At 49.9% G+C, this 20,435-nt stretch overlaps 6 protein-coding genes across 6 annotated transcripts; 3 read left to right on the top strand and 3 right to left on the bottom strand.

Annotated features, from left to right (window-relative positions):
- Window positions 1–1,427: 1,427 nt before the first annotated feature.
- FSUBG_11955 (mRNA-capping enzyme subunit beta) lies at window positions 1,428–4,070 on the top strand (the record flags this gene model as incomplete). Its single annotated transcript, XM_036676693.1, has 3 exons — window positions 1,428–3,335; window positions 3,386–3,859; window positions 3,912–4,070. The coding sequence occupies 3 exons, from the start codon at window positions 1,428–1,430 to the stop codon at window positions 4,068–4,070; spliced, it is 2,541 nt and encodes an 846-aa protein (XP_036532563.1).
- A 643-nt stretch (window positions 4,071–4,713) lies between these two features.
- Window positions 4,714–7,154, bottom strand: FSUBG_11954 (high-affinity methionine permease; the record flags this gene model as incomplete). Its single annotated transcript, XM_036676692.1, has 3 exons — window positions 4,714–5,805; window positions 5,855–6,633; window positions 6,962–7,154. The coding sequence occupies 3 exons, from the start codon at window positions 7,152–7,154 to the stop codon at window positions 4,714–4,716; spliced, it is 2,064 nt and encodes a 687-aa protein (XP_036532562.1).
- Window positions 7,155–8,522: 1,368 nt separating this feature from the next.
- On the top strand, window positions 8,523–11,476 carry FSUBG_11953 (uncharacterized protein; the record flags this gene model as incomplete). The annotated part of the gene is made up of 6 exons (XM_036676691.1): window positions 8,523–8,616; window positions 8,809–9,145; window positions 9,191–9,656; window positions 9,703–9,866; window positions 9,915–10,048; window positions 10,095–11,476. 6 exons carry the CDS (start codon window positions 8,523–8,525, stop codon window positions 11,474–11,476), a joined length of 2,577 nt encoding a protein of 858 aa, XP_036532561.1.
- Window positions 11,477–11,806: 330 nt separating this feature from the next.
- Window positions 11,807–13,628, bottom strand: FSUBG_11952 (nucleobase:cation symporter-2 NCS2 family; the record flags this gene model as incomplete). The annotated part of the gene is made up of 2 exons (XM_036676690.1): window positions 11,807–13,172; window positions 13,222–13,628. 2 exons carry the CDS (start codon window positions 13,626–13,628, stop codon window positions 11,807–11,809), a joined length of 1,773 nt encoding a protein of 590 aa, XP_036532560.1.
- Window positions 13,629–16,614: 2,986 nt separating this feature from the next.
- Window positions 16,615–17,391, top strand: FSUBG_11951 (maleylacetate reductase; the record flags this gene model as incomplete). The annotated part of the gene is made up of 1 exon (XM_036676689.1): window positions 16,615–17,391. One exon carries the CDS (start codon window positions 16,615–16,617, stop codon window positions 17,389–17,391), a length of 777 nt encoding a protein of 258 aa, XP_036532559.1.
- A 919-nt stretch (window positions 17,392–18,310) lies between these two features.
- On the bottom strand, window positions 18,311–19,672 carry FSUBG_11950 (WD repeat-containing protein; the record flags this gene model as incomplete). Its single annotated transcript, XM_036676688.1, has 2 exons — window positions 18,311–19,344; window positions 19,405–19,672. 2 exons carry the CDS (start codon window positions 19,670–19,672, stop codon window positions 18,311–18,313), a joined length of 1,302 nt encoding a protein of 433 aa, XP_036532558.1.
- Between the last annotated feature and the right edge of the window lie 763 nt (window positions 19,673–20,435).

The raw sequence follows: 20,435 nt of genomic DNA, 5'->3' as shown, positions 1-20,435 counted from the left end.
ATCACCAGCACTCTTACACAGCTGTCGGTTGTCTAAACTGCCTGGGCTTATATTCTTGCTGTAAGAGGCTCTGCCTTTGAGCAGAAAAGAAAACTCAGGACCTCGATCCTAAATGACAAAAAGACTTAGGTAAATTAGTACATATTTAGTATATATTTTGCTGAGTTTATTTTGACACCCCGTATCAAAGTATGATGTTTTCTTGCTCCCAAGGCTGCCCTAATGTTGGCCACAGCCGCAGTACTTGGACTAGAGCTTCATGTGATACGCAATCAGCTTTGGACCAACTTTGACTATATTCCGATGCACAGTATATGATGCTAACAATGCACGTACTGCCGGGAATCCCTTTTCAATGAATTTGTGGTTAGCGCTCGTGCTTTTGTTGCTATAGGGAAGCTGAACTCCAAATCCTATGAAGCTCCGTTACCCCTGGTTCATAACTCAACTAAGTATGACGTCGAAAACAGTTCCTTTTGTATGAGAAACATCGGAAGTTTTGGAGTAAGCTGATGCTTATACGATGATCATATAAACATTCTCAGTCGATAAGGCTGATGTCCTTTAAGCTTAAGGAGATTGCAAAGGACTTGACCCTCCACAGAAATCGGTGTCTGACCCTGACGTTTGACTCTGGTGCAGTTTATCTCGAGACATATGGAAAAGTGACAAGTAGCGTGTCTCATCTTTAATTCGCTAACCTGATTTGCGTAATGCTAAGCCTCCCCGGGGTTGATAATCGGTACCTAGATCTCCATTGAGCTCGCAGCACGGAGCATGTACTGCTAGTAAAAAATGCTTGGGGAACACTAAAGGTATCGCTAATAAAAATTTGTCCCTGGGCCATGTCCAGTACGTACGGTTGAGTTAGGTGAGGTAGTACCGCTCGTGGGCAAATCCCTGGAGCTCTAGCGTCAGGCTGTCGCCTGTCCATCTTTGTTTGTCGCCAGAAAACGACGACAGGACACCAACGCAAATATTAATCAATCTTAGAACTATTCCAAGGCGCGAATAACCTCCAGCGCACACGATCCATCGATAGTATCATCCGAACGAGCATCTTTCAGCCGCGTCCATCTGTTTCTGTACGCGATTTCTATTCGCCAATCGTCAATCGTCAATTCGACAGCGTGGCAGCCTCGCCATGGCGACGTAGAAACATCCCAACCAGTCATCCATGTCCACCTGCGCCGTCCTCCTCGCGCGACAACGAACGTCCTCCATCGCCTCAACAGCGTCATAGATCTATATAGATCAGTTGAGGACAACATCTGTCTATACTCAGTTGCGCTCCCGCCGTGTCGGCTACCTGGTTCACGGCAAGCGATCTACACTGCAATTGCTTTGTGGTCTCCCCTCGCGCCGTAACTTCGAGGCGTCGTGTTGTCGCAGAATATTCATTCTCCCCTCATCACGACACCATCGCCATGGATCTCCGCTCAGTTCTTAATACGTCTGATGGCGGCGATCGCGCTCCGGCCAAACCTGCGCCGAAACCGCAACCGCCGCCGCAGCTTCATCAGCAGCACCAGCAACCTCACCCCCAGCAGATGCAGCGACCATCGCAGAGTCCAGCCCAAGCACCCGCTCCTCCTCCGTACTATCGCGAGTACGGCCGCCATCCACCGCCGCAACCTTCACCAGGCAAACCGATGCCCCAAGAATATCCTCCGCATACTGGCCATCCTCATCACGCTCAGTCACGACCACCGTCGCACCCTCACCCATCTCCCCATCAACCACCGCCCGGTGCGTATCCACCACAATCTCCGTACCAGGCACCAGGGCCATATCCAGGACGTCCTGCACCCCCTCCGCTACAGCCAACGGGTTCTTTTCACGATCCACGGTCCCCAAGCGTCCAGACTCCAGGTCAATCTCCTTATCGAACATCAACGACTCCGTCGGCCGTAGCGGCTGCCGCAGGTTATCCTTTCCCACCAACTCAATCCCCTGGGGAGATGGCCAGTCCAGTCCAACGACACCAGTATTCACCTACTCAATACGCAACTCGCGAAAGCTTCTCTCAGGGCCCACAAGGCGTGCCACCAGGCCATGCACCTGGTCATTATCCTCCGACTCAGCAACAACACCCGCAAAGCTCTATCCCACAGCCCCAGCAATATCTGAATCAGCGTCCTCCCTCGGCTAGTCATTCTGCCCATTCTACTCCGACTCCAACATCCGCTCAGCCACATCATCCTTACAGTTCTTTTGCACAAGGTAGTCCTGTCACAGCTTCGCGCCCACCGCCTGCCGAATACAATCGCCAACCTTCGCAACCACCCACGCCAGTCGGTCCTCCTCTGTCTGTCGGATCTCGACAAGCATCAATTCCAGGCGGTTTCGCACAACCTTCGAGCCCTTACCAACAAAGACTTTCCTACACTGGGGCGCCAATACCGCAAGCACAGGCACAGGTACAAGCACAAGTACAGAGCTCACCTCCGCCTCCGCTTCACGCGAAGCGCATATCTAGTAGCTACGGTTCGCCCGCCCCCGACGTACACCGACGATCCCAATCGCACAGTGAACGAGCTCCAAGCCCATCCGTTAGTCCCAAATCTCGAGTCCCGTCGATTCAAAGCAACCACGATCCACTTGCTGCATCGGCGGCAGCAGACGCCAAAGCCAAACTAGCTCAATCGGCCCATATACCCCAACCAACCCAGCCAATGGCCATCGACACAGAACGCGCTGCAACTCTTGCCAAGCGCAAGCTCGAGGATCGCGACAGCCCCAGACAAGAGCCCGAGGAGAAACGAATGAGACCCAGCGACGTCAACGGCGACGTTGCTATGAAGCGCGAATCTGAGTCGGCTTCTTCCAGTGTACCAGCAGCTGCGGCAGTCAAAAAGCGAAGACGCTACTCACAGCCGCCAATCTGGGCACAAGATGCTCGAAAAATGAATAGCATGCCTACGAATGCGAACTTCGTGCTACAAAAGAGAGTCCATTCACATCTCAATGGAAAGAAGGAGAACGCCCGTCCTAGTCGCCATGCCTCGCCAGAGACGAACCGGGGCAACCCTCCCCCTCACGTTCCCGCCGCTGAACCAGGTCCCCAAGAGATCCTTGGAGCGTGGGAACCGAGTTTCACTGGCCTCAAACCTTTTGAGGACGTATCAAGACAAGTCGCTGATTTCCTCTTTCTCAATGTTATCAACACCCCAGATATGAGGGAAATCAGTAGTCGCGGGATCCAGTTTGAAATTGAAGCGAAATTGGGCACTCTCATCGACAGAGATACCAATCAACGAGTTGACCGAGGTATTGCGTCTGAATGCATCTTGATAGACAACAGCCGCGTAGCTTTTAAGAGTAGCATGACGGAAGTGAGTGCTTCAACATCTTCCTCATTCTTCACGTTGCTAATGGTGCTTAGGGCTCACACAAGAAGATGAACGACTACCTAAACGAACTAGTCAAAATCACACATCCCATGAATCCAGCCGGCAGCCAACGTGTACCCATCGTTGCTCTGCACCGGAGAGAGAGAGACCGCTTTTTCGAGATTCCACTAGATCTACAAGCAAGGATACCTGGGTGCGTGCGAAGTCGTCTGGGATCGCGAAGAGCAGTCCGTGTGAGAGTTACATACAACCAAAAGGACAACAAGGTCATAGCCAAGATCATCAAGGCACGCGTGGCTGACCTTGATATTCACTTCCCTACGTTACCAATGGATTGTCGAATCAGTATCAACCTGGAAATGAACTGGGATGGCTCGGTGGAAGAACTGGAGCAGCTTCCGAATCGTGACCGTGGGGAAAACCCCGAGCGAAATAAGGACAGACTCAGTTACACACACGGGCCCTACCAGGTTGACCTCACGCAGGTCATACAAGATCGCCACGGAGTACGTTCCCAAAGCCCCAGATACCATTTCAGCTCAACTAACAATATTGTAGGTAAAAGAGAAGGAGCATGAACTTGAGATCGAACTGGACTCGAAGCTATTGATTGACCAAGGGAGCAAAGCAGCTAGCTCAAGACCACACCGCTATCAAGAGCTTGTGGAAGGATTTGTGGACAACATACGACTTCTTACACGTAACGTGGCACACTGAAAGGCAATAGACCATTTTAATTACCGGCGATAATGTTGGCTAAAAGGACGGGGTTTGCGGCGCTGTGTTTACAAGAGGTGGCTCTGAAGGAATACCAAGAATAAATCAACTTATCTTTTATGATCTTGACCCATTTCCATGATGTTGAAAGCTGACTTGCTTGTTGCGTAATGTTAGCTTGACATACCTCACCCACAAATAGTCAGTGGGTGGAAGCATCAAATGATCGCAACTTCATTTGCGAGTCGAGATTTGGTCCCAATGACAGTAGATCGAGACATGTGTATGTTGTCAACAGCCAGGCCGACATGAGTCCGACGGTTATCAGTTCTTCAGGGAAACAGTCCAAATTATCGTGGCTTTCACATGTTCGGGCTACCCTACATCACTAGGATGTCTTAACTGGGAACGAACAATTCTTCAAAACATTGGGAATCTACTGCACAGCAACTACCTTCTTACAATGATTCAATACCAATTACATATTCTAGTTCAGCACTTTTTATTTCGTCGTATGTCATGTTTTGCGAGTGTCGGAGACGGTTCTTATTGCCTCTTCACTGTCACATAATACATTTGGAAACGCGTGTCATACTTGTTGTAAACATGTTCTTCATTATCATATCCTTAAATCATCGACAACTCATGGCCTATACCCCGTATTGTACCCCCTCGCTGGCGCTGCACTCTCGTGATTGTCCTCATAAAATGCTTCAAAGTCAGTGCCAACATATCGACTCGCCGCAGGCACTGGTATTGTGTCTGCCGGTTGGTCAAAGCCCGTCCGGCCAGTTCCCCTTGACTCATGAACTTCTCCTGCGATCCAACTCAGGTAAACTGTTTCGTGTACAAGCACATAACCGCCTGACTTCTCTCCCGAGTCGTCAGAGCCATCAGCGCTTTCGAACTCAGGCTTCTTCTCCACGACAAAGATCTCGTTCCTCTTGTGCTTCCGGCGCCATGCAAAAGAGACGAAGCCGAGGAACCAGAGAATGCTGCCACCGATGACGGACCATGTAATGACTGGGACAAGCCACCATTTGAGACTCTGTGGTGTTGAAGGCTTGATCCAGATAGTGACGATGGGCCACAGACCACCAATTACATATATAACTGCGCATATAACGCTGAGTGTTGGGTTGATATGCTTGCCGGTCATCTGTCGCCAAGTCTGGGGGACTGCTGCTGGACTGTGAATCTCATCCTTGTCTGTTTGTGGTGGTCCCCTGAATCGTAGGATCAGGATACCAAGACCCAGGAAGATGCCAAAGAAGGCGTTGATGACATATGCGCTCAGACTTGTGAGTAAAGTGTATGAATCGAAGTAGTCCATACCCCAAGTGGCGAAGATAAGAATGAAGCAGGATGTAAGGTGCAGGACGAAGGCACCGACAGGAGTTCTCTCTCTGTGGTCTTCGGGAGAGAGCCAACGTGTGCTCAGAAGAGAACTGAACATGCCCTTCTTCTTGAGCCATGACAGCAATCGACCCAAAGAGATGTCACCGTCTTGAGCAAAGAACTTGGCATAGGGAATGATACCTTCCTTGGCGATCTCTTGCTTTACCCGTGCAGCGGTGTAAGTCATCACGATGATGTTACCCATGCTTGATATGGCAAGAAAGGCATAAAAAATTCTCTGGACAGTCTCGTCTTCGGTCAGGGAGCCGAGAGTTCTCTTGAAGAACTCTTGCGCTACGTTGGTTGTTATTTGATCCTTTTCTGGGACCACGACCATCTGAGGAGGGTTAGAATACGGTTGCGCAGAAAAGGTACACAATACTTACATATGAGATGTTGACAGCCATATAAAGCACAACGGCAATACCGACACCAAGCATCATGGCGATTGGATGCTTTCGCCTTGGCTTGCTGATCTCGCCCATGACGTAGTTGGGCTGTTCAAAGCCGGAGAAGCTGAAGATGATGGCCAAGAAAGCGTGAGCATAGCCATTAGCATCACCGGAGTCTGCAAAGGCACGAGATGGCTGAGTGTTGTCCGAGATATAGTTCTTGACCTTCTCGCCCTTGGTAGTCTTTAAAGCTCCGGCACCAACCACAATAGCTGTCACGATGATGAGTAGGAGGATCGCAACTTTGATCATGGCCAACATGTTGTTGAGAAGAATACCTGCTCGCCGAGAGAAGGTATGGATGAAGCAAGTGAGGATTGCTATTCCGATAGCGATACCCCTGATTGCTCCAGGAGCTGGGTCAGTATTGCCAGATGCGTATAGCACTCGTGTAGCAAAACTGATGCAGTTGCCTGCCATATTTCCGAGGGCCACAAAACAGAAACCGAACATGCATGTACTCAAAAGTACAGTGCCCCTTCTATATGCGGGCTTTTGGTAGACATATTGGAGGTAATTGAGGTCACCGCCGCTGCGAGGGACGCTCTGTTCAATGCCGTTAATGGTGTAACGGGGAACATTGAGACCGTACTCTATGTAGACGTGGACACCCGAGAGACAGTATATGATACCCGCCAGCCAGAGGAGAAGAGATGCCCCCGTTGAACGGGTTCCCTCCATTACTCTCTGTGGCGAATTGAAGATGCCAGTTCCTGTGAGGAGAGTTAGTGGTTTGGTCGTAGAGTAGCATAGTGATTCTAGGTGTAAACACCAAGTTTCAACATCGTGATAAGAACAAAAGAGCGAGTTTCCAATAAAGAGACTGCATTGTTCTGGCACATCGAAACTCAAGCTTGGGCCGGAAGGAGCGAACCATGGATCTTGATATAAGCAGACTTCCCCACTTGGGTCTCATCCGAACTCTAGGCTCTCAACTTAAATTCAACTTCAACACAACATGACCAAACCCAAGATAAAACATTCGCGACATCTCAAAGAAAGAATCATATCGAAGAACCTTCCAAAACAATGAAAACTTACCAATCATTCGGTTAAGAACTAGGCACATGACATCAAAGTACCCGAGCTTGAAGGCTTCCTTGGGTGCTGACGTAAAGATGCCATTGGGGTTATCGGTTTCCCTAAAAATCACCGAACGGTCGCTATCCCATTCTGGCTCTTCACGTCGTGGTGGCTCACGACTGTGCTCCTGATATGCTGCAAAGTCGTTCATTGCGTGGTCTGTATGCAGCCGACTGCTGCAGCTCAAAGAGGGCGAAAGACTGGAGATGGTCTGGTCTGGCCTGGTCTGGGAACCAGCTTACACGTCAGTTCGAAGCCAAAGTTGGCAACGAGTCAACGAACTCTTGAAATTGATACAAATACAAACAATAGCAAAGAGCAAGCTACCATGTGAGCTGCACAGCTATCTGGGACCATGGGTATTAAGTAACGCCCTCGAAACTCATGCAGGCAGGGTTCGACGATCACACCAAAGCCGGGCGTACAGCAACCAGCCCAAAATGGCAGACCAACCAAGCAAAGGGCGGAATTCAAGCCTCATCACCATCGTGTGACCTTATCAACTCCCTGCAGGGGCTGGTCGTTCTAGGCAGACTTCCCCTCACTTTAGACAAGAATTCCGCAGCCTAACTCCATACTGCCTACCAAAACGCCTTGTCCATACCTTTTCAACCGCATCAAAAACCGCAGCGCTAGCCGTTGCATTTCTAGCGCCGTTGTTATCGCTTCAACAGCCAATCTGCCAAGTTCCAACCCTGCATTACACAGCCCAGATGCAGCTTAGACATGGCTCACAGACATGCCAAGCCAGAGCTGAAAGAACCACCCCAGCCCCGGGTACCCAAACCTCATCCTCGGGATAACTTGTCTGAAGCATGGGGATGTGCGACTTGATTTGAGATGACACAAGATCGATCATCCTGTGTTCTCCATCATATATCCAATTTGGATCATAGCGAAGACGAAGAAACATACTGTCCTAAGACTACCAAAGCTCCAAGGGTTAGGTGCATGCTTTTTGATAAGAGCAAGCAAGCTACCGTCCGTTCCTGACCCTCCACCCCTCATGCTCGCGCTGGTAGCCCACCTGAATAACCGATGCCCTGTTGACTGACCGAATCAGCCACGCCTCCGTGTCAGTCTCTCATCGGTGCCTGGGGGTAGAGCTCTTTTCTCTTTCTGCGGCGAGGTTCCTCAATTTTGGGTTAGCCCTGGCGAGCCACTCCGGATTGAACGCGTCCCCGTACTCCGTACAGAGCTTGCATACTGCGTTCTTATCTTCTTTCCTGGAGACTCATCTGGCCCTTGCATCTCTTTCATTTGGGGCGAGAGTGTGGGTGTTACCCATTCCAATTAGACCGTCCCGGGTGAAGCTCAGTCACACTTCTTCCGTTGGCCTCTTGAGCAGCAGCCCTGTTAATAATATTTCTTAAGATACTGCTGCCCTTCACTCGTCCGCAATCTACTCTGGCCCCATTAACGGCTGCATTTCCCTAAGTGATCGTCCTTTAGCTTTTGTCCAAAGCCCAGGCCCCTGCCATCTGAGGCCCTTTTGCAACATAAACCATAGCAGCGTTCGATGGCAGGCCCTCTCCAGGTTGGAGACCTCATCAGCCTCGGGCGCCTAGCCTGGGAAGTTTACCGCTATGGCTGGTCTGAAGAACACAATGCAAGTAAGTGATCCAAGCGCGATACCTTTGTTTTCACTGCAAGATATGCCTTGCGAGGCTTCGCCAACGCACTGCTTTTATTCAATGTCAACCTTTGCGAATAGGTACATGTACCTGGCGATCACCTAATCCTTCATCCCTGCCTTCAGTAGATGTGACGTCGGGCTGACTGTATGGCAGCAAAACAATATCAAGAATTTGGAAGAGATGTAAGAGGTCTCGGCGAGAATCTCGATATCCTAAGCAGAGTAGTTGCATCGGCAGACAACTCTCTCCAGAGTCAAAGACGGCAAGGTGCACCAGCAAGGCTACGATGGGACAGGACGACACTGATCCAGATTATTGGGGACTACGAGATGACATTACGAGAATGCAATGAACTCCTCAGATCAAACAATCGATATCGTGTAGGAACTAACCCTTTGCGCAACTTGGAATGGAATATACTCGTTCAGCCCGCAGCCGATCAACTGCGCCAAAAGATCATGCTGCATAACTCGAAGATTCTGCACGTCCTGAAACCGTTTGAAGTGTAAGTGAAGCAAGTTGGTACTGTTGCATAAGCTGACGAGCTCAGTGATCTCCTTTTACGTGTGCGACAAGATATTGAGCTCATGCATCGAGACCTTGCGGACCGCATCACCGCTGCTCACCATGACATCCGCCGTCTGATGGGAGTTCTTATTCCTGACCTTGACGAAGCCCTGGACCAAAGAGTTCAGCGCAGTGCTGTTCTACTAGAAGTGCCTGTGGACTTGGACGAACAGTTCCGGTTTGCAGCGCTCACTGGCCACCCCGAGTATCGCATCGAGGAGGACTTTGAGCTCACCGAGCTGTCGGATGCATTCATACTGAACTTTCATAAGAGCACAATCAACTTTAAGTCTGGTATGCTTGTCGAAGAGCGCGTTCCTACGGTTGACCAGTATCTCAACTTATTGAAGTGTGTATGGATTTTCAAGAGAATTCAAGCGGCCCCTGCTTTGCGGGAGGCGGATAAGGACACTTCCCACTGGCCATCATACGCCCGGCAACTGGAGGATGTAAGTCGTGTGTAATTACATGCAATGTACGGACTAACTGGTGTAGGACCTATCATCCCAATGCGCTCGATTTGGCCGCGAGTTGGTAACGCCAAGGATAATCACTTCGACTCTCAAGCGTGACATGTTCACGATCTGGCCAGAGAAAGAGCCCGCCCCTCTTGTTGACCTTGTCACAAAAGACGAGATGATGGAACAACTGCTGGAGGTGTAAGTTTGACATACCCCCGGTTTTGTTGCAGAACCTAACACTAGCAGAAACCTGCAGAGCTACAGTCCAGGTATCGAGAAGAAAGCCAAGCTCCTTCGAAGGCTTGACGCAGATGGGCGAAGATTCAGAATCATCATGTCTGGATCAGCTCAAGCGGGATCGGGCAAACCAAGACAGCAAAGTCAGTCGACTCTTTTCTTCTCAAGGTCAAATGCTAACTTGCATAGCTGAGAAATTCGACTTCGATATCACTACAATGGTCTTCAACCCACAATACGCCCTGCCCACCGGTAGTCATATGACACAAGAGATGATCCTACGGCAGAACGAGAGAATCGCAAGGCTAGATTTCATTGACGGCGCTGATATACTAAAATTTCAGCAAGCGGTTACTGGTTACAAGCCATGGGCCTCTGCCACGCAGTACGACTGTCAAGTCATTTTCGTTCTAGGCGGCGTCAAAGAGACAATCATGGAGAACGCTTGCCTTCAGCTCTGGATACCCAAATCGACCGAGGGCTCGCTTGTCACCAATAGCGATGCCGCAGTCAATACCATCAAGACTTCATCAAGCCGTCAAAACTCGATATCGACAATTGCCTCTGGAGCGATGCCAAGTTCTCCCATTTCTGGGAGCAGGTCATTTGCATCACCGGCGCAAACGCTTTCTTCCTATGGAAACGTCGGAGACGGCTTCGCCATGGGCCCCCCTGGTCGTCACCCAAGCCTCCCAACCATACCACAAAGACAACCCACAGGACCCGAGTTCTACGGATCGTGGCCGGGAAGAACCTCCCCAGAACCAATTGGATCATCGCCTGTAGAACGACAGAGCTTCTTCCCGATACCAGGACCGCCGCGGCAGTCTCCGCCCCGGAAGCCAGTCGGGTCAACCCCGTCTCCTCGTCGTTCCAGCTCTCTCTTCCCACCTCCATCCAGTAGTACAACCATGACGAATAACGGACGCTCTTTCAGTATATCAAGCGGCATCTCAAGCAACAGTAACTCATCCAACAGCGATGTTCGAAGCGTTAGTATTTCTACAGGAACAAATTCCACAGGGCTCCTCCACAAGCGCCCAGTGAAGCCCATGCTGGTCTTGTTCACACAAAACCGACAAGGAGACAAGTTCTCATTTGTGACGGTTCAGATTGACGACGAAACAAACATGAATCCGGAGCGCTGCAACTGTCGCCGATCTGGAAGAGATGGGGCATCCTGTGATATCGCAGCCATCGAGAAGAAGAAGGGCGATGCTCCCCTTTCAGCCCGAAGATATGAGCAGTCACCCTCGGACGGCGAGATGGACTGGAACTTGGCCCAGCTGGCGCTGAACAACCCTGCCTCAACGAGCGACAGTGTCAACTGGCCCAATCTCAAACGTCTGAGCATCAAATTTCCAACTCCGCAGGCACGAGCCAAGTTCTGTGGCACACCAAACGTCTGCCATTGCAAGATCAAAAAAGAAGGCGACTTGCTCAAGTGCATACAAGAACGCCATCGCGGACTCTGGGGTGAGGTTCAGGAGAATTACAGGAGGCAGATGAATAGCTTTCACAAGCAGCGATACGAGAGCAGATCACATGTGGTCTATGGCGTAACGAGTTGATGGATTCATTTTGTGAAAACATGACGGGAAATAACAAGTTCAATTTGTATGTATGTGTGAGAGAGCTTTTATGATTCTAATGAGGCTTGGAGCAATGGAGTAGGGGAGCAGTCATTGGTTACAGGCGTTTTTGGAAAGCTGGAAGAGGGATTCTTAGATGAGGTCGCTGATAAATTGGAATGATTACGCTGTTAAATGAAATTCACTTTTGATCTGCAGAGACTGAGCTCCTTCAAATGAGGCATCGCATTTTAAATAAACCAATACTCATCATAAATGTAAAGAACCCTATTGCCTACAAAACTTTTATACGTTTCTCCCTACGTCCATTCAAACCTGCTTCTGCGGATCGATGCTATGCTCCCGACTTGAGCCTGCCATGGCCTTATTCTGTTGCTCTGTGTCCTCATGGATCACGACATTGGCCGCTGAACGGGCTGCATCAATGTCATCTTCCAGCTCCTCAGGAAGCGTGAGATTGAGAATCACACAGATGATGGCAGCAACTGCAAAACCAGTCTCCATGACAAGAACAATAGCGTCGAGGAAACCCTGAAGAGACCGGTTGTCCCCCTCGTATGTGAAGATCTTGTCAAAGTATTTGGGGAGAAGCGTTGCGCCATATCCCAGAGCCAGACCAGCAGTGAGAATAAAGCGGTTGCGTCGAGTGAAAGGGACGCCACGGACAATGATGGACATGCCCGATACAGCCACGGCACTGAAGAGGAAGGTCGTCATGCCGCCAAGAACAGCTGATGGAATGGCAATGAGAGCAGCCGCAAACTTTGCAAAGATACCCATGATAACCAGAAACATGGCGCAGGCAAGACCAGCTTTGCGGTTGGCACATCTGGTGAGGACAATGACACCGTTATTTTGAGCGAAGACAGACATAGGAGTCATCGTCATGAGAGCACCAATACAGCCAGCAATGCCATCAGCCAAGATGCCACCCTGGATACGAGATTCATACGTCTTTCCGGTCACCTCAAGTTTGGAAACGTCGCATGTGGCTGTGACATCGCCAATAGCCTCGGTAGCGCAGACAAGGTAAACAGCGATCAGGGGGAGCACGAGTGGCCCGTAAACTGATAGAGGGAACGTGTGTACCCAGGCAAACGAAGCAACGGGGGCAGAGTCGATCCCAGATCGATCGAAATATCCACAAGCGGCAGCAATAATGCAGCCGACTAGTAGTCCAACCACGACCGAGGTGGATTTCATGATAGGCGAGCCGAATCGCTCACACAAGATGATAGCGGCGAAGACAGAGAAACCCAAGCCCAGAAATTCTGCAGATCCCCAGGGCAGAGGATGAGGTGCGTTGATGTTGGGGCAAAGAGCAAACAAGCCGTCAGTGGCAGTCATGCATCCTCCACTGCCACCCATCCAGTTGGAGAAACCCGACTTGATGAGCTTGATACCGATGAGCATAACGGTAGGGCCAGTGACAATCGGTGGCAGGACCTTCAGCAAGTACTTTGCGGGGATGAAAGAGACGAGGATGTTGATCAAAGCACACACAGCGGAGGTACCGAGAATGGCTCCATAACCCTGAGGGCAAGGCAAAGGGTTTCCATCAGAATCCGAAGGACAGAAGCCATTGGCGTACATCTGAGTGAGACTTCCTTGAGCGACAGGAATAACGCTGAATGAGACTCCAACTACAGACAGAACTCCCGTACCGAGGTAGTATCTGAGACAATGGTTAGCCTAAACTCTTGCCGCGACTAACGAACACTTACTGTGTACCAAAAAGCCTGAATCGAGTGATTTGGACTGCAGAGAAGATGCCAGAAACGATGAGAGCGGTTGAGACGAGGTATTGTTGTTGCTCAGGTAGCAAGTTGGCGCTGCTGCTGATAATTATCGGTGGTGTAATTACACCTGCTAACATGGCCAATGCATGTTGGAAGCCGAGCAGCAAGCCCAAAAGAACTGGCATCTTGTCATTGAGACCAAAGAAGGGACTTGGGTTGACGCTCCTCTTCATGAATGGCAGGTTTGGGCGAAAGAGAAAGGCATAGTCGTAATCGCCAATTAGGCCATGCCTGGTAGTGAACGCCTTTTTGAGGCCATTGCAACGCTGAGCGATTGTTTTCGGTGGTGCATGCTCGGGGGCAATGGAGCGTGGTCCTTGATCCTCATCCATTGCTGAAGATGTTAGATGGACTTGTGTGAAGAAACTGGAAACAGGCCGACGCTGAAATGTCTTGAATGTCGATAGCGTTGATCGTCGAGGGGTCCAAGCGAAAGAGGTATCTTTGTGTCGATCAACTCAACGGACACAGGCTTGGGATGTCAATGTTGGATGGATATTGACGAAAGCTTTGAAAGGCTCCAGTACTGAAAGTTGTTATGGGCAATATGAAGTTTTATACTTTTAATGCCTCTTCATGTAATAGAAGTGATTGGCGAGCACGCGAGGCCGTTTTCGGGAGTGATTAGAGTTGTTTTTTAGGCCGAGTGACCTAAGACTTGTAACTGATAACTCGTGGATCCAGAGATAGATAGCTTATCAGCGCTTCTTGTTCCCCAGATGCTTGACAAATTGCTAGAGATGGGGCAGCGGGTGGGTGTCTGCGGGTCCAAATCCAAGAGCCCCAGGCGAGGTGAGATGAGATGCAGATCAAAAGACAAGGTCAGCTAAGAAATCATGCGATGCTAATCTGAAGCCTGATATTGGTGACATGATGTGCACAACCACTCCTTTAAATATGCAACCCCGGATTCCACGATGGGGAGGTAAGAATAAAGTTGGATTGTTATCAGGCGGCTAGTCGGGGAACCGGTATTGGAGGTGCACTTCGGGACGTGGGGGACGAACAGAGGAGTACGGCCTGTCGCGACCATTGGGCTGGGTTCGAATCGAGGAGGGATCAGATAGCGCATCGGCGCATCCCCGAGGCATCATCTGGGGTTGTCACCCATAGCCACGGAATAGGCGACTTCGGCTGTCTATCATGACCAGGATTGTGATGATAAACCCGGCATGAGCAGGGAGAGCACCAGCAGAGCTTTGTCTGGCTAGTCTGGATATCATACTGAGCTTCAAAGTTCAAGGCACGGGCTGATACGCAATCAGTTTGCGAAATCGGATGACTCTGTGGAAAAGATAGCACCAATTTAGAGTGACCGTCGGAATTCAACCACCCAACTCGTTCAAGTTTATCTCTAGGGTGCATGCATTGTACGCCACAGTTTGCTAGCAGATATGCATATTCAAGTTGTGCTCGGCCATGACCCGTCATCCAACCACAGGCTTATCAGATAAGATAGAAGTGTGAGTAAAATCGGCTGTCGGCTGCGTCCGGTGGTGATAGCTAAGAGCCTGTGATTCTTGGGACAACGGAGGCGGGCGACTGCGCAATAAATTCCATCTCGAAGGTGTAGATGATTGAACAGAGCTGAAAGAAGGGCGATCGATCGGTCGGAGATGTTATCACAGCTACGAGACTAGGCCAGGCGGCGGCGACAAAGTCATAGAAATGTGTAAAGGCCGCCGGCGCTCCAGATAGATCTTGATAATTGATGCGGCAATGATTGAAAAGGAGGAAGAAGAAGAAGAGGAAGAAGAAAAGGAAAAAAAAAGTCTGGTGTTGTAAGACCAGCAAGAGGAAATATCAGGCAAGGCCCTTGCTCAAAAGGGCAGAACTGGCAGGTTGGTTTGAGCTAAAGGCGGGAGGCACCGGAGAGAGCCGCCATGTGCCTGCCTCTCCGCATTCATGGAGTTTTTGTTACTTAAGAAAGTGCTTTGGTCTCTATCCTTGGGTATGAGCCTCATCTCTCATCTCTGATGCAAGTATCAGTTCTTGAACATCTTGTTCTATACCTAGCTCCAACATTGAAAGGACGCCTGATGTGCTCCAAGACGCTGATAACATTTCTCTTCTATTCCATTTCCCCTCACTTATTAGAGGCCTCCAGAAATACAACAGCAATGTAACGGTAGCTGCGAAACCACAACCAGTTTGAGATACTCTTCGTTCTAACTATCACAATACCATGATGTTACAGAACAGATATCACGGTCAGCTTACAACACAGCCTGTGTCAGTGTAGCATTATCCGAAAATAGTACAGAAACGAAGCGACTCCCCAGGCTCAAGTTTGGATCAACTCAGCAGGGTATTCCTGACCCAAGGTAATTCGCCAGAATGTTCCAAGATGAGCTTCTGCCGTCTTCTTTAGTAACAGGAACTGCTATAGCGCTTGCTGTACAGTACATTCATCGAAGCCACCAGAGCCCTGAGAGAACAACCAATCATATCGCTATTACATGCCAACCCTGAGGTAATATGGGTTTATGACACAAAGGGATGGGTTTCTTGATTTTGCCCATCCTTCCTCTTCCTTCCATGCCCGTAGCCAACCACGATCTTCCATATCACTTCTCATTGGCGGACTTGCTCCGGCACCACGAGATTTGTCTTCGATCTTTGCTCCACTCAACGGAGCTAAGGTATGCCCCGGCCGGGACGGATAAACTGCCTCCTATGCACTTCTAGGGCGGTCAAGAGCATCCCCCTCCGTTACACATTTGACGTCTTCATGACAGAAACAATACACCTTCCCCCCCCCCTTTTACATCAGTTTTTCAGGGTCTCACGCAGGGACTGGCACCAAACAGACAAGGTGTTGCCACTTGACCATCCCCATCCTCGTCCCAAAGACCATTGGTTGGACTCTTTTTTTTTGCATGTATTATTAAAAACAAAAGAGACCAAATTTCCCCTCTCGTACGCCCAAGCTCCTAGTTCCTTAGTCAAAAGGCAGAGGTGGCGTCTTTTTCTGTGGCGAAAAACTACAACAAACGGTCACTTTCTTCTCACAGGCAGAAACAGGTGCTGCTAAGGGATTTTCGCCCAAACGTCCTCGTCTCGTCTCGTCCCATCCCAGGTCACGCCTATTCTATCTGCCCATAATAATGTGCCCTAGCTCACCTTGTGCTATGTCTCTGACTTGTGAATCTCTGAACTTTCATCAAATCTCGGTCGATTCCTTCTTTTCCAGTTTTCGTCTTCTATCCATTATTGTTGTCATTTTGGGCACCTGATTGATGTAGCGCAGGTTGGACTTCGATATACCTCAACCGCTACCGCTGCTGGATACCTCCGGCCAGCCGGCATCGGCCCTTCATGCGCCACTCCACCAACCGCATCCATCGTTTGTCACCACGAAAAGTTACTGATCCTGATCTTGTTGCTATTCGTGACAAGCTTGTTGACGCTCTCGCCCTCAAGGCGTCCGCTCTTGTGACGCCGCCAGCCACCAACTTGTCTCCTCCATCTTCGCACGCTGGTCCGCCCGGCACGGTCCAGCGGCCCTCCTCTCGATCTCGACATCGCCGTCCAAAACGCCCTTCTTCTTCATCACCTCGCTTAGTCGTCGGCCCTGACGCAATTCATCGTCTACCATCTGAGCTAGCTCGTTTACACTTGTCTTCACCGCTCATTGTGTCGAGCCCTTCAAGATCAAATATCGCTCGCAAGATTCAAGCCATTATCCCTAATCTCGACAGTCGAATCCTCTGTTCATCGAATACCGCCGTGCCTGCCCAGGCATCTGGACGAGATTGCGTTGTCAGCGTCGGGGGAGGCTCTGCTGTTACTTTGGCCCGAGCCGTTGGCTTAAGGAAAGGGATCCCTCACATTTGCATCCCCACGACATACAGTGCAAGTGAACTACACGCAGGCGAGGGACGTAGCGACTCATCTTCCGAAGAGAAGAGCAGCGGCCACGATAAAAGGATACTTCCCACCGTTATCATTTACGACGACAACCTCACTATGAGTCCTCCAACTCGATTCTCAGCACCCAGCGATGAGAAAGTCATGGAGGACTTTGCACGAGCCGACACGCTGCCCAAATCAGAAGACGCCTGCTGGAGCTACCTTCACATTCCAGGCGTCTAACACCGTCTGGTGTTCAACCGGATATATCTTTTTTATACTCTCTTTTTAAAACCACCTTGTCTTGTATCTGCGAGGAGCCCTTCAGCCTCCTATTTTCATACCAGGATCCCCCACCTCACGCCGATTTCTCGGATATGGGATCATAATGAGTTTGGCGATATTCGCACAACGCACGCCACCCAACCCGCCTCACCCTTCAGACGGTTGAGGAATCATGGAGAAAGGAGCAAAATTCCCGGTCTGCAGAGTTTTCTAGCTCTCTGTATTGCATCACCGGGATATCGCACCCTTCTCTGCAAGACATAGACCACCGGCTTGGTCTTCCATAATTCTCTGATAGAGTATTTTTGGGGACAATGCCGCTTCAAGTCCTTTCTCTAGTCACCGGTTCAGACGCAAACCTTGATTCCATGTGTAATGGCAAGGTATCTGCTTCTGCCCCCTTTCCGGGATAGAATAAGTGCACTTGTACTTTCCGAAGCTACTGGGCTTCGAGAAGACTCATCATAAGAGACTACTGGGTTTCGAGTCAAGACATGAGGCTACTGGGCCTCAAAGAACTATCATGGAAGGTCGTGTAGCATCGACCGAGGGATACTTCTCTCCCCGACTCAACACGAATGGGTTTTTGGTTATTTCACTATGTATGTGATCGTGCTTCGTTTCGGAAGACCACCAACTGCACATGAGTCGTTGGATGTCCACCTGCTAGGGTGGGCTTCTTCACAAATTAGATACCTAGATAGCCAGATATTGAAATATTGAAGGTTGTCAACATTAATCTTCGTTTCTTATACTTGTAATGAAATGTATCTACGTCCATGTTTTGGGCTGTGGCCATTCTGACCGTCTGATCGCACTACTTCATCGTATCTACGCCGGGTATCGTAACATAATTTTCATCGCCAAAAAGCTCCATTCAGTCCAGGCCCTCAAAGCCCATGACGCCGTGGGCTCCCATGGGCCCAAGTTTGCTCTGCTGGGCCTCCTTGCGTCGCTTGGCCCTACGCTTCATCTCCGCAATTTGGTCTTCCTCACTGTCATCGTCACTGCCGCTGTCAGCAGCTCGCTTGCCGTTGCCATTCTCTCCAGCATCACTATCATCGCTATCGTCGTCGTCGTCATCTTCATCCTCTTCGTCGTCGTCTTCATTGCCTCCTTGAAGAGCAGATAACTCTTCCCAAAGCTTCACAGTCCTTCCGCCAGCGCTGATGAGGCGGTTCTCGCAATCGAAACCCAGCGATACAACGCTCTCCATATGGTCGTGTTGTAAATTGGCTGAACTGTCCACCTCTCGAAGAACAAGGTCAACCACACGCAAGCTGCCATCACCTACACCACAGACGACCTTCTTGCCAAGTCCCAACTCTTGCGGGACCAAGACTATGGCATCGATACTTTCACCGCCACCCTTTTTGTCACCATCCACGATGATGCGTTCCTGTTGATCGTCCCAGGCACCCTTGTCCCACATGGTCAATACACCCGAGCCGGATCCTACCGCCAAAATGCCGTTATTGCGATGTCCTTTGGGGCCCATACCTGGAACGAAGCAAGAAGATAGAAGCTCATCCTCCTGGTCGTCGCTGCGCACAAGTACCCCTCTTCTAACATCGGTCACGGCGAGCGTGGTACCGCCAGTGCTGACCCATTGCTTTGGGAATCCACTGGTGCTGGCACTGGTGGGCGGCAAAGGTGTTATGGAAGAGACATAGTCGGCATGGGGGAATTGGGTCTGAACGGGTTTCTTTCCCAGTTTGCCGTCTTTAAGGTCAATGATGTGGAGGGCACCTGAGTCGGTCGCAAGAAGCAGGCTCTGAGGGTTCAGGACATGGAGGAGGGTCGGCGCATCGGGGACCGTAGTTGCAGAAGGAATCACGAATTTGGAAATGACTTGACCGGTTTTGGGGTCAAAGTGCTTTACCAGCGCATCGGTTCCAGCTGAATAGACAGCTTTACCAGGTTAGCTTGACGAACAATGAACAGCCACAGAGGAGCTCGGGGAAAGCTTACCTGAGCCATCGTGCGAGTAGACCAAAGATCTACAGCTTCCCTTGTGTCTTCGAGTGCGCCAGACGGATTCGATCATACTCTTTCCATCGCTCAGCACGCTCGTGTCTCCATCGGCATCGGCAGTGTCGTCGGAAGAAGAGCTGGATGGCAATCGAAAGGTCTCAACATGGCCACTCGATAAACCGACAGTCAGGAGGGGCTCCGTGGGGTGCAGGGCTGTTGCGAACACATCTGCCGACAGAGGCAGGGTACACGTATTCTCGAACATGTTGAAATTGATGCTAAGCAGTAACTCAAAAAACGGTCAGGTATAGCATTGCTTGAAAACGATGAAGAAAAAAAAAGAAGCTCGAGCCAGTGGAAGTCACTGTGTTATCGGCGCGATAACACTAGTTCACACTGTCTAGTGGTCCATCGAAGTTCAACGAACACCCCGTTCTGAGGTAGACATCATAGGTACCTAGGTAGGGTAATATTTTTGATTCCTTTTTCAATGCTCATGATATCTTTTAATATTCATTCTATCCTTAAGTGTTTCCTCTGAGCCCCTAAAAAGCATGTGATGCTGGGTATTTCCACTTACTGTTAACCAGTCATAATTAATAAATGGGGAGGGCCCATTGAATTCTAGACTGAGGCTGGGTGCAAGGCTACAGCATTCAGGCACCCACCCAAAAAGCTTAGGTACCTTATGCAAAACATCTTGTTTTCCCACCACCTGTAGATGCATTTTTGAACATGGGAAACTGGTATCAATTGGTGAGCGTATTATTATAGCTTCGTCATTAATATCTTGACCTTGCTTTTTGTTTACAGGCGCGTGCCGTCAATGCAAGCAGCCTGGACCTGTTTCTCTTCGTGATTAGTACGGAGTATACTCCATATAATTTTTGAAATAAAGAGCACCTCATGACCTTGAGCTTATGCGTGCCTGACTCAGTCAGATGCCCATAAAATCTTATCCATGAGCGGCCGGAAGGTTTCATGGCAAATCGATCGATCTTCTGTCGCTAACGGAACTCAGGCGGTAG

Source organism: Fusarium subglutinans (assembly GCF_013396075.1).
Source record: "Fusarium subglutinans strain NRRL 66333 chromosome Unknown NRRL66333_c0000242, whole genome shotgun sequence".
NCBI classification, from domain to species: Eukaryota; Fungi; Ascomycota; class Sordariomycetes; order Hypocreales; family Nectriaceae; genus Fusarium; species Fusarium subglutinans.
The sequence above is the reverse complement of the archived record's forward strand: the minus strand, read 5'-3'. Positions and strand labels throughout refer to the sequence as shown.